Genomic DNA, 19,108 nt, shown 5'->3' on the forward strand with positions numbered 1-19,108 from the left:
GAAAGCTCTCCATGTATCTGTTCTGTAAACTGACCGTGAGCAATATGGGGCAGAGCTTGCCTCCGGGGTGCTAACAGGGGAGTGAAAGTTTACAGCCTGAAGTCTTCCATGACAGAAAGGAAGAAAAATGAAATTTTAGAAGAAAAATGAAATTTTAGAGCATGTAATTGGCCAAATGAGACAGAAATTGTCTCATGTCTTAATTTTATTATTTTTGCTTGCCATAATTGTAAGCTTTGAGATCATTCCATTGTTCTATCTCTGACTATATGTGTCCATGTTCAATTGTTATTTAATGTTTGTAGGTGTTTTAATTAAATGTCTGTGTGCCATGTGGGTGTCTGGCACCCTGAAATGCCAGACGAGAGCATTGGATCCCCTGCGCTGCAGTTACAGGCAATTGTGAGCTGCCATGCAGGTGCTGGGAATTGAACCTGGGTCCTCTGGAAGAGCAAAAGTACTTTTAACCACCAAACCAACTCTCTAATGCCCCAGAGATATTTTTAACCTATTGAGCAAAGCAACAAGTCAAATTCCTTTTCCACTAAGTCACATTTATGAAAGTCAGCATGATTCTTTTTTTTTGGTTATTTCTGTTGACAATATTTTTTCTTAGGGGTCTTTGTTTGTTATGCCGCTTTGCTTTATCACCCAGGCTACTCTTGAATTTCCAGGCTGAAGCAGCTCTCCAACTCTCAGCCTCCCAAAAAGCACCAGCTGTGTACCAGTGGGACCTGTTTCTTTTGATGCACCTAGTCTAAGAGCGGTGTTAGCCATAATGGTTAGGGCATGGCCCCTTTCTGTGGTAGGATTTCCCACAATAACTTCTAAGAGACAACCTTCAGAATCTTCCAGAATTAATAAGAGACTTCAGTAAGGTGGTAGGCTGTAAAATATATGTAGCTACCAGTAGCATTTTATAAAGGAAAATTAGCTAGACTCCTCTTCCGCAGTAACTAAAGTAATAAAATACCTATAAACAAAGTAACCAACATGCCTATAGGAATTATATATAAAAAGCTACAGAATTCTACTGAGAGTCATACAGGGAGACTTGAGAAATGAAAGGATATAACAAGTTCTAGGTAGCTGCATTTCGTATTTCTACCTACTGATATAATGACAAAGGTCTGAATAGTGCAAAGACTTTGGCAGCCAGTGGGCTCAAGCTTTTAATCTCATCCTTGCTAACCCTTGATTCTGTGGCTGGCTTAATCTCTTTTAGCTTCTTTTTCCATCTCTTTAGTGGGACCAGAAGATCCACGTCCTTGAGCTAGAATAAAGGTCACCTGCCACTCAGCTCTGAGTAGTTGTAATGCTGAACACGCGAAACTACGTTGTTTCTAAAAATCACTTTGGCTTGCCTACATTCTCCCTTGAGTCACCTCTACCTTCATTGTTATTTTCTTGCCTGGCAATTCAGAGGTGGAATCTTCAAAGAAGCAAGCGGAGATGGATAAGAAGGCAATGGAGGAGCTTCTGAGGGAAAGAGACATTCTAAACAAGGTGAGTCTGCTGCAGTAACAATGGTAAATGACGCCTCCCTTCCACCCTGTAGTATCTGCTCATAACGAGTTGTACGTGGGAAGGAAATGAGAATGGACCACAACAAATGATAGCGCCTCATTTTCCTCGGAGCAGCTGCTTGTGCCCTGCCATTGTCTGGCTGGAATTGAAGCTGCATTATCACCGCCCAGCACAAAAGGACTCTAGAGAATTAGCAAACAAGCCAGCAGGGATTCCAGGGTGTTTTGTGGATTCTGTTCTCATCGCTGGTATGTTCCCTGGCATCCTAAGTAGTTGATCAAATTTTCTTCATTCAATATATATAATCTACAATCTGGCTAACCCCAAAATTACAGGTATGAGTGCTAATTAAAATATGCCTTGGAGGTGTTAGGTAAGAAAATGACTGGTTGGTGAAGAAAATCTAGCCTTTCTTCCATCTGTCTTTTCAGGATTCTACAAACTTACACCTAGTGCAATATTCCATTGGATTTTGTCCCCTTACTTCCCCTTTCCTCATGGTGCTGGGGACTGAACCTAGGGTCTCACACGCTGTAGGGTTTGGGTTTGATTTCTCTTGGTTTGTCTCTTCTGGTCTCTTGAGTTCATGGTGGTCTAAAGTGGAGGGATGGACAGAGGGACTCGGTTTTGCAGACTCTGAGCTTCCCCATGAAGTCAGGGCTCTCCCTGCTCTCCTCCCTCCAGAGGCTTCCTCCCTGGGCCAGATGTCTGAGGATTTTCTCCCGGGAGGGAGAAGTCTCAGGCCAGTCACGGAGGGACCAGACTCCTTCCAGATAGTCTATAGGTCTATGAACAGTCCTTTCTTTTGCAAACTTAGGTGTAGTAAAAAATCCCATTGGATGTAGTCACTCCCTCCCCCCCCAGCTTCCTTTTCTTTTCTTGTGGTGCTGGGGGTCAAATTCAGGGCCTCACCCATGCTATGCGAACATATGACTAAGCCACATCTCCAGCCCCGAGTTGAGTTTTTACATTTATTTTTATTGTTCCATCCCTCATATTGCATACGCCTTTGTAAACAGCTAGTTGGTTTTCTGCCACACAGGACATGCAGCACAAGGGTTATTTTCCATCGCTTGGTTTGGTTTGATTCATAGGCTCCTTCTTCAGGGCGGGGTACGCAGTTCAATTTATCCCCCCCAGGCCATTGCCTGTGTGAGACTCAGTAGGTATGCCATCAACTTTATTGATTAATAAATTCTTTCCTCGCTGATTTGAAATGCCAATCACCACTGAAGGAGAGACGTTGTTTTGACAGTCAGCACAACACATCTGTTGTTTCAGTATTGTATGAAGTGGCTTTTAGAAGATAAATGCTTAGCCCAGTGCCCAAGAATCAAACTGACCTTGTGCATTTTCTACATCATCACCCAGCTAATGTTTCATGAGCATTTTACATGCTTACAGTCCAGCGGTTATTCGGGCCTAGTTGTACCTTGGATTCCTTTAGGGGTTTGAGAAGAAACTTTAAGGCACCTCGCAGAAACCCTGGATCCAGCCAGTTCCCAGAAAGTACTAGGAACCTGGCTTGGCATCCTCAGGATGGAAGCCATCTTTTCCCACCACAAGCTTTCATGCCGATGTCTTGATTCACTTCCCTTTGAGTAAAGATTCTGTTTTCCAGTCCATATGGCAGGAAAGTGGCTGTCATTACCCACTCCCACGTGTGTACTGGTCACTAACCACTGCCACGTGTACTGAGCCGCAAAATTATGAAGGCCCAGTGCTAGCGATGAGGCTGCCTGGCATCTGAGAGGCCCTGGGGTGGATTCTCAGCACCACACACACAAACTCACATGCATAGCTCTACGCAAATGAAGCCCCTTTAAAAGCCTCCCTGAGGGGGTCCCAAACCCATTCATTTGTGCATGGTGAGGTGTGCCCTCTTGGGAAACATGGCTGTCAGGATGCATGGCTGTTTGCTTCTTTCTGAGGAGGCTGGGCAGCCAGCCCAAAGTATTCCAAGTCACCAATGCCCCAGTGCAGCTTAAAAGTGGTGGGGGTGTGGGCATGGCTCGTCTGGTAAGGGTGCTTGTTGCCAAGTTTGACAAGATGAGTTCAGTGTTCAGAGCTCCCATGGTGAAAGGAGAAAACCGACTCCTCCTTGTTGTCCTCTGACCTCCAAATGTGTGCCACACAAAACAAATACATGTAAAAAACTATGAGATACCTGGGTCCCAGACTCACTGCACCAGAGACACTGGTCCTGGGACATGGACTGGCATCCACATCAGAAAAATGTAAAATCTAAGTTTTATTTTTAATTAGCATGTATTAATTATACTTAGTGATGGTTTTAATATAATATTTTCACACATGCATTTAAAGCATTTTGATCGTATTTATATCTTAGACTCCCACTGCAATTCTTCCTCTTCTTTACTGTCATGACTTTTCTCTTTGGTGGCTAGTGAGTTTTATTAGTGAGTTTACAAACCACGGGGGGTGGTGTGTGTGTGTGTGTGTGTGTGTGTGATTTGTTTACCCAAGCCTGGAAATTTTACCCAGAGCTATATCATTGAGGAATACATATTTTAAAAATTGTAATAAAATTCACATAATAAAATTTATCACTAGGAACATCTCACACATTCACACTGTATCACCTCGACCTCCATTACCCGACTCCAGAACACTCTTACCGCCAAGGGTGGAAGCTGCAGTCACTGTTCATTTTCCCCAACTCTCACTCTTCAGACTTGCAATGAGCTTTCTGTCTCTGTGGGCCTGATGACTCTGGCTGCCTACAGTCAGGGAGCCGTATACTATGTGACTTCTGTGTCTGCCTTCTTTCATTCAGGGGGCTGCTCTCAACTTTATCAATATGGCAGCACATAGGAGAACTTTATTCCCTTTTATAGCCAAGTAGTGTTGCTCTGTATGGACAAACCATGTTTTTCTGCTGCTCATCACTTGGAAGACGGTTTGTGTTTTCATTTTTAGACTTTTGTGAATAAGGCTGCTATGAAACATTTGCTTTTTTTTTTTTTAAAGTTTTACTTTACTATTAACTTGCATGTAATAACTACATACTTTATTTGAGATATAGAGGGATGTTTCATGCTTCCATACATTGCTTTAGGATCAAGTCAGGGCAATTAATTTACTTATCACTTTAATGTTAACATATTAATCTCTTTTGTAGCAAGAATGTTCATAGTATTCTCTATATGCTTCCATTTATTTCAGTGGTGGTATAAGAGTAGATTTATTGTTCATATGTTATATATATACATTTGCATATCTATCTGTCTATCTCTGTATTTGTCTATCTATCTATGTTCTTATAAGAGGACTTTATTTTTCCAGTGCTCTGGAAACCATTGAGCAAGTACTCTATCATTTAGCCACATCCTTAGTCCCTGCATTTGTCTTTTGAGACAGCCTACACTAGTCTCCTGGAGCACTATATAGTAGAGTCTGGCTTTGAACTCTTGATCTTCCTGCCTCTGCCTTCTGCCCAGAGTGCTGGGATTACAGGTTTGTGTCCCAGTACTGGGCTCACCTCTGCACTCTTAGTAAGCTAGTTTTATTTTACTTTGTAGTCAAAGCCCGGTTTAGGTGATTAAGTCTGTTGTTCAGTCTTCACGACATAAAGGCCAGAGCTGGAATGAAGGTGGATTCCAATCTTGGCTCTGCCACTTCCCTGTGGTGTGAGCTCACTGGCACATACCTTTACTCTTCAGCCTCAGTTTTGCTCTGCTAAACAGGGAACCACACAGGGCCCATTTGGAATGTGTTGATTTGTTAGTGCGTTTAAGCATGCCTTGTGCAAAATTCACATAACAGACCCTTTGTAATCTATAGAGCCTATGATAATTTGATTCATACCAAATACAAGTAATCTAATTATTTTTGAATGAACTAAACTCCAGGTTCTTCAAACACTGTGAGTAAGACACCTGCTTTCTTATTTTTTTTAGAATATGCTTAAGGCAATCGGTTCGACTCAGAAGCAGGTGGAAATGGTGAAGCTCCATGAGCAAGCCAAGAAGAACCTGGAGGAGGAGATCCAGAACTACAAGGATGAGGCCCAGAAGCAGAGGAAGATCATCTTTCAGCTAGAAAAGGAACGAGATCGGTACATCAACGAGGCCAGTGACCTCACTCAGAAGGTGCGTCACTCAGCCATGACAACTGATTGAGCAATGGGAACCAGCTCTTCTGTGCTGTATTTCTGATCACCATAGATGGTGGTGGGATGGTTTGTTCAAATTTTTGCCTATGGTTTGCATGCAGGTTTAGGACTTGCCACGGATCTGATTCTGGGCCAAATTGTGGCATGGACCATGCTCCTGCCCTCTCTCCTCTCATTTCTGCCCTTCGTCTCCTTTTCTTGTGGTGTCTTCCTTGTCCCCATTGCCTTGCTGTGCAACAACCTGTTTGCCAGTGTCATGTTTCTGGCATTGTCCTAGTTAGGGTTTTGTTGTTGTGAAGAGACACCATGACCACAGCAACTCTTACAAAGGAACACATGTAATTCGGCCTGGCATACAGTTTCAGAGACTTAGTCCATTACTGTCAAGGCAGGAAACATTGGTGGCAGGCAGGCAGACATGGCTCTAGAGAAGGAGCCGAGAGTTGTACATTTTGATCTGCAGGAAGCAAAAGGAGACTGTGTGCCATACTGGGTGTAGCTTGAGCATAGCAGACCCCAAAGCCCACCCCCACAGTGACGCTTCCTTCAACAAGTCACACCTACTCCAACAAGGCCACACCTTCTAAAAGTGCCGCTCCTTACGGGCCAAGCATTCAAACACATGAGTCTATGGGGGTCAAACCCATTCAAAGCACCATAGGCTTCATCATTTCCCTATTTACCCCACGTCTGTCCATGGTGCTCTTGTCTCCTCAGAACAAGGAAGCTGAGCAAGTTAGGAGAAAAACACCTAATTAACTGATGTCAAACTGGGTCATGAGTACATCCTGTCCTCAGCATCAGTACTTCCTGTCCTCCGAGGCCCTGTGTCACATCTTCAAAGAGCATTTTTAGTTCAGGGCAAGGATGAATCTATAACTCCACCTTAGAGGGAAACACTTTGGACAGCTGGCTTCTAGATCTCTCTCTCTCTGTAAACCGCTTAGAGGGAGAAGAACATAGTGACATGGAGGATATGAGATTGGGCTTTATTTTCTTTGCACATGGCTGGCATCAGATAAGGCCATTTAAACAGTGCTGTCTGCAGTGCACTCTCTGGTAAATGGCCTAGAGCAGAGATTCCTAAATTGTTTGCCCTCACAATGCCTCTTTGCCCAGGAATTTTTCCATGACCGCAGCTACATAGAAATATAGATAAGTATGTAAACCAAACATTGACTGCTAATAAATCACAAGTGCATTTCACAGCTCTTCTTTGGTATACATCTGATGTTATCGTTTCTTAAAGGTGGAAGCCAATTTGCATACTGATGAGATGGATGTACTTGTTTAGTTTAACATAAAGAATGAAATCTTGGCTGAATATTTAATACTGTAGAACATAAAGCATCCTTAATGTTTCCCAGAGTTGATTGCTACTTTGATTTTCATAATTGTCGAAGCTGGTTTTGCCACTCCACATAAATACATAAAAAATGGCAGAAATATGTGAAAGGCCATTTCAGAAGTTGTTAGAAACTGTCTTAATCCCAAGTCAAAATTCATGTAATGATTATTTTTAATGAAATTCAAGTCAGCAACTCAAAACAGCAATTAAAAAAACCCAAACGTTCTAACAATACAATTTCACAGATATATTGATACTTACATGCTGAGGAGGGACGGTAGGAAAATATCAAGTATTTGTTTTTCCACAACGGTTATGTAAGGGTACAAAAGTTTCTGTGCACAAAACAAAACAAAAACAATAAAACCAACCAACCAAACAAACAAAACCCACCATAGTCTGAGACATACAACAGTTTCAGGCCTGAGCTAAGGGGCTCCAATCACGGCACCGGTGCTGTGTGTGCGATGACAAGCGTAGCGCAGAGTGCGCATGCCTAGAGCCAAGGCTGCCGCAGTGTCCGCTGGTGCTGTGTGCATAGTGCTGAGTGAGCATGCTCAGAGCTGCGGCAGCGAAGCTACAATAGGTGTCATAGGCAGGTACCACCGAAGCACCTGGGCTTCCCTGCGCCTTTCATTTCTAGTTAGGTTGTGTCTATGTGTGTGGTTTAGATTTATTTATTTACTATGTATACTGTGTTCTGTCTGCATTTACACCTGCTCCAGAAGAGGACACCAGATCTCATTATAGATGGTTGCTGGCACTTGAACTCAGAGCCTTTGGAAGAGCAGCCAGTGCTCTTAACCTCTGAGCCTTCTCTCCACCCTCTAATTAAATTTTTAATGGTTTAGTTTATGTGTGTCTAAAGAGACGTATGTGTTCCACGTTGTGCCTGGTGCCTGAGGAGACCAGAAGAGAGCATTGGCTCTACTTGAATTGGAGTTATAGATAGTTGAGAGCCACCAAGTGCATGCTGAGAACTGAACCTGGGTCTTCTGCAAAAGCCACAAACGTTTTAAACCATGGAGCTGTTGCTCCAGCCTCCTTTAACTAATTTTTGGTTATTGTACTTTCAGAATCCTTTTAGGGTATTGTGTGTCCCCCTAACCCCCGCTCCTGTCTCCAACTTTCACATGGATTCAACCCACAGTTTTGCAAAGAGCAGCTGGAACAGAACCCCAGGGATGGGGTGGGAGCTCGGAAAGCGCTATGATGCTAAAAAGAGAATTTGGAGAAGAGACTCATTTAATTGCCCTTCCCCCCACCCCTCCCCGGCCCCTGCTTAGCAAAATGCTGCCTTCTATGGCAATGCTAACCTGTTTTCCTGCTTGTCAGTCAAACCCACTGTGAATTCTGTAGTGTTGACCAATGCTTAAGCTTTGCTTTGCTGTCTGTTGTTTGAGCGTACTCTCAGATGATAAAGGGGCAGCTGCCAACACCTGGATTGTATACACAGAGGGGGAAGCGAGCACTGGAAGTAAGAAATCAGCCTTTCTCCACTGAGAACAAACTGAGAGTCACAGGGCAGGTTGAGGAGTACCGGCACAGTGCTGCCTCGGGTCCCCAAAGGGCGCGCACACTCGTGAGCAGGAGCCTTCGGAGTAGAGCACATTTCATTTCCGACAAATGGCTGACAGGTCTGTCTACCCTGCAAGGACGGGTGTGGGAACTGCATGGCCTAGGCCCCATATTAGCTTTTGTTTTCGCCTGCCTGCCCTACGGCAACCCCCCCCCCCCCCGCATGTCTGGGCCACAGCAACAGGCTTGCTTTATCACATAGATGACCTGAGAGGAGCTGGGAGTGGCTCAGCATCTCTCCCTCCTATCTCCCCTCACTGGGGTCTGTGTCACCAGAGAACCCCTCAGCATCACTCTGAGCACTAGTCAGGGATCTTGAGGGGAACAGAATGAGTAGCAGGAATGTGTAACGTGCTTCCAGGGGCTGAGAATTTCTACGTCTCCATCCGTGGGCTGGAGGCCCAGGAAGGCTAGGGTGCACGTCAGTGTGCATTTGAAGGCCCCAAACCAGGGAGCTGAGGAAGGAAATCCCAGTGTGGGCTTCCTTCAAAGGACACAGACGGGGCATATTTGATGCCAGGTTTCTGCCAGTGCAAAAATAGTTCATGTTTGGTGAAGTACCTGGTACTCATTGGTATGAAAGGTACAGTTGTATCAGTCAGAATATAGGGACATAAGAAAAGTCACAGGAACTGGGAGGAGCTTGGGTGCAGACAGCAGTGGGAGGAGGGGAGAGAGACTGAAAGAGGATGGGCCCAGGTGACGTTGATGTCAGGCAGAGGCTTGTCTCTTCTGGAAGGGACAGTAGAAGGGCGTTGTCAGGGGAGGAAGTCCTCGCTCAGGACAGGGATGCCAGTTTTGGGCATAGGCTCTCCCCTGAGCTCTGCAGTACAATGCCTCGCGACATCTCTCATAATAACCCCGTGGCTGCAATGGGGCTTGGAGGGTGTGGAGGTGGATGGCGCAGACAGAGGGTTGTGAGAGGGATGCAGAGGGACATGCTCTAGAAAAGCAACTTCACCCACAAGAGGCAAAATGCCAACTGAGATTCCAGAAAGCGTTGAAATTGGGAAGCCGATGACTAGTAGACATGTAATTCCTTCACAGACTCACTAGGGAATATTGGGAGGTTATGGGAGTTCTTAGTGCTCAGGCATCTTACCAAAGAAAGTGTTTAACAGGGCTTGCAGTTAGAGTTAGAGTTAGAGTTCATGATGGCAGAGCAAAGGCATGACAACAGGGATAGCTGAGAGGTGAGAGAGGGAGATAGAGGTAGAGATATTGATAGATAGATAATTAGAGAGAGAGAAAGAGAAAGGCATAGGCTTTTAAAACCTCAAAGCCCACCCTCAGTGACACACCTCCTCCTAAAAGGCCACATCCCACAATCATTCCCAAACAGTTTCATCAGCTGAGGGCCAAGAACTCAAGTATATGAGCCTATGGGGACCATTCCCACTCAAACCATCATACCAAGCTTGTGGTTATTGTTAACGACAGAGTGACCCCACAGGATATAGGACCATCATCTGGGGTATGAGTTCAAGAAGGCATCACTTCTAGGAGAAAATAAAGATGCAATAAAAACAGAGTTGGAAAGTCAAGAGATGAAGAGGACAGAGACTAGAAACCAAGCTTCAGAGAGTCAGCCTCTGATGGTGGAAACAAGCCCCACATCCGATAAGTGACGGGAAAGCCTTGTCCAGAGCTTTGTGCATGCTGGACAACCATGCAGTAACAAGACACCCTATAGACTGGCTCCGGAAGAAAGCTCCTTTGACTGTTACAGGGATGAAGAAAAGCACTGAGTATTCAGGCAAGGGAAGTGCAGAAACCACATTGCCCCTCCCCCCATAAAAACTGGAGCAAGAGTGGAAACTCTGTGACTGTATTGACAGTGATTGTCTGGGGTAGGGGAGGTTGGCTTCTAGTTTCTGCTGTTCATCTTTTTCAAGACTTCTTGAGATCCTTGTGTTAGCCACTTTCCTCACTGCCGTGATGAAATACTTGGCAAAGGAAGTATTTATTTTGGCTTACAGCTGAGGGTGCTGTCCATCATGGTGAGGAAGTCATGGCCACAAATATCAGGGGAGGCTGTTTACATTTGCAGGCAGAAGCGAGAGCAATGAATGCTGTGACTCAGCTTGCTTTTTTCTTGTTGTTCAGTCCAGGACCCTAATCAATAGAATGATGCTCACATGTAGGACATGTCTTCTTCATGGCTTAATTAATCTGCCTAGAAAATCCCTCATAGAGATGCTGGAGGGGTTGTCTTCTAGGTGACTCTAGATCTAGCCAAACTTTTAAGTATTAACTTCCACACAGGTGTATATTACTTTATTATCTGGACAAAAACAGACAAGCAAACAATAACAATGCCAGAACCGGTTGGGCCTTGGAGGTGACTTGGTCAGACCTGAGTTTGGAGCTCCAAACTTGAGAAAGTGGATGCAAGCTTGAATTCTAGAATGCAAGCAAAAGACTGAGAGTCATAATTCTCCAAATCAAGGGGGTGAAGACAGGGTAGAAGCCAACACACAACCAACCTAGTATGTGCCTGCTACCACAGTGCTGGGGTTGCGGAGCCAAGAAGATACCTGGCACTTTCTGGCTTCCCAGTCTAGTTGAATCAGTAATCGTTAAGTTCAGTGAGAGACCATGGCTCAAGAAGAAAATTAAGGTGGAGAAATTGTTGAAGAAGACCTCAGAATTGACCTCTTTCCTCATGTTCACATGCTCCTGCATACACTTTTGCAGACATACAGACAAGTAATATTAAAATACTTTCCCATTCTTCTTTTTTAATTCTTTATTAATTACACTTTATTCTCTTTGTATTCCCTCTGTGGTACCCTCCCCCGTCCTGTCCCAATCCCTCCCTTCCTCCCTTCTCTGCACACATGCTCCTTCCCAAGTCCACTGATAGCGGAGGTCTTCTTTTCTTTCCCTCTGATCCTAGTCTATTAGGTCTTATCAGTAGTGGCTGCATTGTTCTTCTTCTTCTTTTTTTTAAATCACTTATTTGTTTCTTTTTTTTTAGTTAAGTGTGTTTTTGTTTAAGATTTATTTATTTTATTATGTAAATAATGTTCTGTCTGCATGTACATCTGAATACCAGAAGAGGGCACCAGATCTCATTATAGATGGTTGTGAGCCACCATGGGTGCTGGGAGTTGAACTCAGGACCTCTGTAAGAGCAAGCAGTACTCTTGCTATCTCTCCAGCCCACTTTCCCCTTCTTTTAAGGACCAATACAATTCCATTTTCACTAAAGTGCCTCATTAAAAGTGATTGTTTTTCCACTTTTTCTTCTAACAGATTTTGTGTATCTGGTTTTATGGACTTTACTTTTGTGCAGGGTAATAAGTGAGGATCTATTTGCATTTTTCTACATGCGGACATCTGGTTAGACCAGTACCATCTGTTGAAGATTTTATCTTTTTTCCATTGTATGGTTTTGGCTTCTTTGTAAAAAATCAGGTGTCCAGTGGAATGTGGGTTTATTTCTGGGTCTTTGATTCCATTCCATTGATCCACCAGTCTGTTTCTATGCAGTACCATGCAGTTTTTATTACGGTTGCTTTATGGTACAGCTTGAGATCAGGGATGGAGATACCTCCAGAAGTTCTTTTATTGTACAGGATTGTTTTAGCTACTCTGGATTTTTAATTTTTCCATATGAAGCTGAGAATTGCTCTTTCAAGGTCTGTAAAAAAATTGTGTTGGTATTTTGATAGGGATTACATTGAATCTATAGATTGCTTTTGGTAGGATGGCCAATTTTACTATGTTAATTCTACCGATTCATGAGCATGGAAGATGTTTACATGAATGCATCGGCACAGGAGGCAACTTCCTAAACAGATCTGAGAGCTCAGGCTCTCAGATCAACAATCAATAAATGGGACCTCATGAAACTGAAAAGTTTCTGTAAAGCAAAAGACATTGTCAACAGAACAAAATGACAGTCTAAAGACTGGGAAAAGATCTTCATCAACCCCACATCTGATAGAGGGCTAATATCCAGAATATATAAAGAACTCAAGAAATTAAACACCAACAAACCAAGCAATCCAATTAAAAAATGAAGTACAGAGCTAAACAGAGAATTCTCATCAGAGGAATATTAAATGGCAGAGAAACATTTAAAGAAATGTTGAACTTCCTTAGTCATTAGGGAAATGCAAATCAAAACAACTCTGAGATTCCATCTCACACCCATTAGAATGGCTAAGATCAACAACTTCAAGTGACATCACATGCTGGAGAGGATGTGGAAAAAGGGGAACCTCCTCCACTGCTGATGGGAATGTAAACTTGTACAACCCCTTTGGAAAACACTCTTACACTTTCTCAGAAAACTGGGAATATCACTACTTCAAGACCCAGCTATGCTACTCCTGGGCATATATCTGAAAGATGCTCAACCATACAAGGACATTTGGTCAACTATGTTCATAGCACCTTTATTCATAATAGTCAGAATCTGGAAACAACCTAGATTCCCTCAACTTAAGAATGGATACAGAAATTGTTGTACGTTTACACAATGGAATAGTACTCAGCAAGTAAAAACAAGGAAATCATGACATTTGCAGTAAAATGGATGGAACTAGAAAAGATGAGGTAACCCAGAAGCAGAAAGACATGCATGGTATATAATATATGATAAATATACTAAAATCTGTACACCTAAAGAAGCTAAACAACAAGGAGAACCTTAGGGAAGATGCTTAATTCTCATTCAGAAGGGAAAACAGGATAGACACCAGAAGCGGTAGAAAGAACCTACAAGGTGGGAGCCTTCCTCAGATGTCCTCTAAAAGACTCCACCCAGCAGGGATCGAAGCAAATGCAGAGACTCACAGGCAAACTTTGGACAGCACACAGGGAGTCTTATGGAAGAAGGGGGAGATAGAAGGACCTGGAGGGGACAGGAGCCCCATAAGGAGACCAATAGAGCCAAAAAAAGGCAGGGCCCAGGGGGCACTTCAGAGACTGATGCATCAACCAAAGACCATGCGTAGAGAGGACCTACACTCACTGCTCAGATGGAGCCCATAGACAGCTCAGTCTACATGTGGGCTCCCTAGTAAGGAGGAAGAGAGTGTCTGTGACATGAACTCGGTTGCCTGCTCCTTGATCACTTCTCTCTTGTGGGGTGACCTAGCCAGCCCATAGAGGAAGAAGATCCAGGCAGCCTTGATGGGGCCTGATAGGCTAAGGTCAGAGAGTAGGGGAGGAGGACTTCCCCTATCAGTGGACTAGTGGAGAAGGATAGGGGAGGACCAAGGAGGGTGGGACGGGGAGGAGGTGAGGGAAGGGGCTACAATTGGGATACAAAGTGAATTAATTGCATAATAATAATAATAATAATAATAATAATAATAATAATAATAATAATAATAATAATGTGATTGTTTTTCAGGATTCAGTCTCCCCTTCCCCTGATCTTAAGGAGTGAGTCCTGTATTATCCTCTTGAGTTGTCCTGTCTGCCTCAACCTGCTCACTGACTTCTTCAGGGCACATGTCATTCGGTTTTGAGATCTTCATGAGTTATTTGCTAAACAGGCACTCACATGCTTTCTGAAAGGATGAGTGGAAAGCACAATAGAAAATTCATATGAGCAAGCGAAAACTCACTTTTAAGTGTCTAGATTAAATCCATCTTCAGTAATGTATTTATAATATTTAACACTAGGGGTCTGCACTCCCTTAAATTTTGTGCAAAACATGCCACTCTCATGGGTGAGCAGATCTGAATTTTCTTCAGCACTTGCAGCTCTGAGTGACGCCTGGATTAACCTCCTCTTCTGGGCTGCCAGCCTGACATTAATATGTGCCCTCTGGTTCTTTGAGTTTTATCACAAGGAAGGCTGAGTCTCAGATTCTGAAAGCCCTGTGGTATATTTCATTAATTTAACCTGGCGTTTGCAATGACAGAGAAGATCCCCCACGGTGCCAGGATTGGATAACTCAGCACCCCAGTCCTTTCGTAATACATGCATCTCCACCAAGATTTGTCATAAAAATGTTGCATGATAAACAAGCAGAAGTGTCCGCGGGATTCACAAATAAGCACCCTTTCCTTACTCACGGGCCCTGTACTGGACTGACATTGTAGTAGAAGGATACAGCCTGCGGTTGCTTGCATATGACTCTGGGACGTGGCTTTGGCCCTGGTGGGAGCCACGTGCTTATCATCTTTTAATTATGTTCCTCACATGATAGAAGACATGCAAAAGATACTTGATCATGCAAGCTCACTTTTCCCTCTACTCAACTATTGCCCTGACACACACGCACGCACACACACACACACACACACACACACACACACACACACACTTCTAAGAATTTGTGGGACAAAGAGAGGGAAAGGTTATTTGAAGAACCATCAGATGATCTACTCCAGGGTTTCAGCACTTGCTCTCCTCATTTTATTCTTATATCTGGAGGAAGATACAATCCCTGTCCACACATACATGCATGAGCAAAGGTACCCCTACACAAGTCCAACCTTCACACACACACACGCACTCACATACACACACCATACAAATAAAAAATAATGTTCACAAAGTGGATATTTTCATAATGAAATAGACTCCTCCTTTTGATATTAATTTGTATTTTATATATGATATTTTAAAATTAGGTAGAGCCACAGAAAAGGCACAAAGGAGACATACACAATTGTAAGCTTTCTGTGTGGGAGTGGGAGAAGCGGGCCGCATCTTGCTCCTCTCCCCTCAAACAGAACTTAACTTTCAGAAAAATCAAACATATTAGTTCAGTGCTTGTATTAGATACACATGACACCGCATAATCCATCATAATACTGGGTTAGCATTTACTTTATGATTACTGCCATGTGCTAGGCACTTACAGGAGGCTACAAATGTGTATGCTCTCACTGAAAGCAAAACACAGCTGCATCTCTCTAAGCTTGAGAATAAGGCAGGAGAGCAAGAAGAATGAGGACAAATCTGGCTGTGGCTGGGCACAGTGGTCTCTTGTTTTCAGAGACTTTCCCACTTCATTAGGAAGGCAAAGGCGGTGTCAGCAGGAGAATGTAGCCACTGAGACGGAAGCTGACTGTACTGATGTCTCATGCTCATCACACCTAGGCAGAGGCTTCCAAAGCCAACGACCCACTTCCACTTGGCCTCTCCATGTGACGTGGCCTCTCGGTGCTGCGCTTTCCCACCCTCTTCTATTGATTTTTATTTACTCTTACTTCTGTTTGGCAGGTTGTTTGATGAGAAAGAGAAATGATAGGAGGGGGCTACAGACATGGGCTCTGACCCTTGTCTGCACCGTAAGCGTTTTCTGTGCTCCTCTGAAGGGGCGTGCAAGTGCTGGCAGCTCTGATTCTCGGACTGTAATAAAACTTACTAGACTTGAGTGTGACTGAGCTCAGGAGTCGGTTTAGGGCATTTGGAAGTGCAATCAGTTAGCTAAGCTACAGCCTCCCAGCTGCCCCCTGGCTTCCCTGACACCTCACTTTCAACAGCTTGGTGATGAGAAGCTGGGCTGGTGCATAGCGTCCCGACACACTTACTCCGCTTGGGGTTATGGACTTCTGCGGGACATCGGTTTGAACGCTCCGCGTCAGAATAAATGGAGTCTGAATGCTTAGAAAGAAATTGATTTGCAAATTGCCTTTTCCCTTAGCTTCAGTACTTGCTGTTTTTTCATTGTCACTTAAATTGTTCTCATCCTCTTGATATGATGATGGATTCCCATGGCTCTTGGCTTCAGGAATCCAGAAGTGAACTTGTGATTCTGTGCACTGTTGTGTGCAGAACGATGGCCTGTGCTACTTGGATGCTTGAGGAAAGTAATGTCCTTGCCAGCATCCTCTCTCTGGAGCATTATTCTGTCTGTGCAAAGGATCATTCTTGTTATAACATCTCTCAAAGTGATTGAACAAGCGATTTTTTTTTTTCTGTTTTCTCGTGCGCTGCTAGATATTCTGAATGCTGATGACGCTGTTCAAAGCAGTTTCAATCTTCTCGTTTCACTGACCCAGTGAGAATGATGTCTTATCGGTAAAGAGGCTAAATCGGTGCCTTCCTGTCTTTCTTCTTTCTTTCTTTCTTTCTTTCTTTCTTTCTTTCTTTCTTTCTTTCTTTCTTTCTTTCTTTCTTTCTTCTTTCTTTCGTGCTGACAATCAGATAGCAGATCCACTGAATTGAGTTCCTACCATATATTTTAACTACAGGTTGATGTTTTATGAAGCTGCCTACTGTTTATTGTTAAAGATTCAACAATGCAGACTATAGCAGTGCTGGATGAAGGAATAGAATTTCTTTTTACTCCAGACTATCCACAGACCTACTTCCACACATCCTTGTCTTTACTTTGAAGACAAGTTAGGGCTCTTTGAAGGCCCAACAGCCCATCCAAGCCATTGCCCCTACGTCTGCATATAATTTTAGTCTGGACATTTTCTGTCTGTACTGACTGAATGCTAGCAGTAACCACCAAATAACAAACAGTGGCACAATCCTATCAAATGCTTTGCCTCACTCTTAATTACATACAGATAATTCTTATTTTATACAATTGTAGTGAGAAGCTATGATTGTGTCTTCTCTGTGTACAGACCTAGGAAAAACCGCCACTCATGCACTTGTGTGATTTTAGGGTGATAGCTGTTGCTTTACAGATGTAACTCATTGATTCCACAGTGTGTGGGTATGAGCTGAGTCTGTGGGTAGGATGGCTGGGCACTGAGAACAATGAGGTTGTTGTCATGACCTGTATAGACCATTGCTGTTCCTGCTTGGGTAAGATGCATAGGTGTATCCTCAGAAATTATCCAGTGGCTTTCTAGTGCATAGCTCAATCAGTGCACATCACTGATTTTAAGCATTCATTGAATAACCGTTCTGTAGTGAGGTCACTCACTAGAGGCAAGCTTGAGGGTAGGAAATGTGTCTAGTTCTTCCTCACAATGTTCACGCTTTTATAGAGCCTTCAGTAGTCAGGTCCTCAGTCTGCGTTCACTGAGCGGATGATCAAATAGGCAAGGGAGTGAATGAACATGTGAGGGACTTAATGAACATTTAGTGAATTTATGAATGGGTGTGTGAATGAACGAATGGGTGAGTGAACCAACAGGTGTGTGAGTGAGTGAATAAATGAGTGTGGAAACGTGGTCAAAAGAGTGATGCACGGCAAACAACGCCTTGGGGAACTGAGACAGAGGCTCCGGGAAAAAGGTCGAGGGCCTTTTTTTCTCAAGTTCATTTTGTCTCTTGGTTTGTTCTTGGACATGATCGCATGCCTCCAAGGACATGCTGAGTGCTGTCTTCAGTGTGGCCTGAATCTGGATATGGCCTTCTACCTTGCTTTCATGCTTTCCCAGATATCATCCTTAGTCCTTGCCATGCAACTGTGCTTAAATTGGTCTGTCCTGAGAGAGTCCTGGGAAAGGGCTGCTTTGCTAATATTTAGTATGCGCGTACAGGTGTTTGTTTACATTTTTTTCTGATCATGTTTCTCTGAACTCAAATAACCTTTCTTGGATCATTGCTTTCTTTGGTACATTCATGTATAAAAGTACACTCTTACTGCAGTTAAATTGTCTGTAGTATCAGACTGCGGTCCCCTGCCCCTTTTTAAATTTTTTATTAATTACACTTTATTCACTTTGTACCCCCCCATAAACCTCTCCCTCCTCCCCTTCCAATCCCACCTTCCCTCTCCCTTCTCCCATGCCCCTCCCCAAGTCCGCTGATAGGGGAGGTTTTCCTCTCCTTCCTTCTGATCCTAGTCTATCAGATCTCATCAGGAGTGGCTGCATTGTCATCTTCTGTGGCCTGGTAAGGCTGCTCCCCCCTCAGGGGGAGGTGATCAAACAGCAGGCCAATCAGTTCATGTCAGAGGCAGTCCTTGTTCCCATTACTATGGAACCCACTTGGACATTGAACTGCCTTGGGCTACATCTGTGCAGTGGTTCTAGGTTATCTCCATGCATGGTACTTGGTTGGAGTATGAGTCTCAAGAAAGACCCCTGTGCTCAAATTTTTTGGTTCTGTTGCTCTCCTTGTGGAGCTCCTGTCCTCTCCAGATCTTACTATTTCCCACTTCTTTCATAAGATTCCATGCATTCTGCCCAACAGTTGGCCGTAAGTCTCAGCATCTGCTTCGATAGTCTGCAGGGCAGAGCTTTTCAGAGGCCCTCTGTGGGAGGCTCCTAACTTGTTTCCTGTTTTCTTCTTCTTCTGATGTCCATCCTCTTTGCCTTTCAGGATGGGGATTGAGCATTTTAGCCAGAGTCCTCCCTCTGGATTAGTTTCTTCAGGTGTACAGATTTTAATAGGTTTATCCTATGTTATATGTCTATATGAGTGAGTATATACCATGTATGTCTCTCTGCTTTTGGGATAGCTCACTCAGGATGATCCTTTCCAGTTCCCACCATTTACCTGCAAATTTCATGATTTCCTTATTTTTCATTGCTGAGTAATACTCCATTGTGTAGATGTACCACAGTTTCTGCATCCATTCTTCAGTTGAGGGGCATCTGGGTTGTTTACAGGTTCTGGCTATTACAGATAAAGCTGC

General features: G+C 43.7%; 1 protein-coding gene across 1 annotated transcript in view; it reads left to right on the forward strand.

The window, feature by feature from the left end:
* Nucleotides 1–19,108, forward strand: part of Cfap58 (cilia and flagella associated protein 58) — a 92,653-nt gene that overhangs the window by 13,370 nt on the left and 60,175 nt on the right. Inside the window, exons 8-9 of the mRNA XM_060376890.1 lie at nucleotides 1,424–1,506; nucleotides 5,448–5,639. Of these exons, the coding sequence (XP_060232873.1) occupies nucleotides 1,424–1,506; nucleotides 5,448–5,639 (275 nt within the window). The remainder of the gene's footprint in view (nucleotides 1–1,423; nucleotides 1,507–5,447; nucleotides 5,640–19,108) is intronic.

This window comes from Meriones unguiculatus, chromosome 1, assembly GCF_030254825.1.
Source record: "Meriones unguiculatus strain TT.TT164.6M chromosome 1, Bangor_MerUng_6.1, whole genome shotgun sequence".
In the NCBI taxonomy this organism is placed as follows: Eukaryota; Metazoa; Chordata; class Mammalia; order Rodentia; family Muridae; genus Meriones; species Meriones unguiculatus.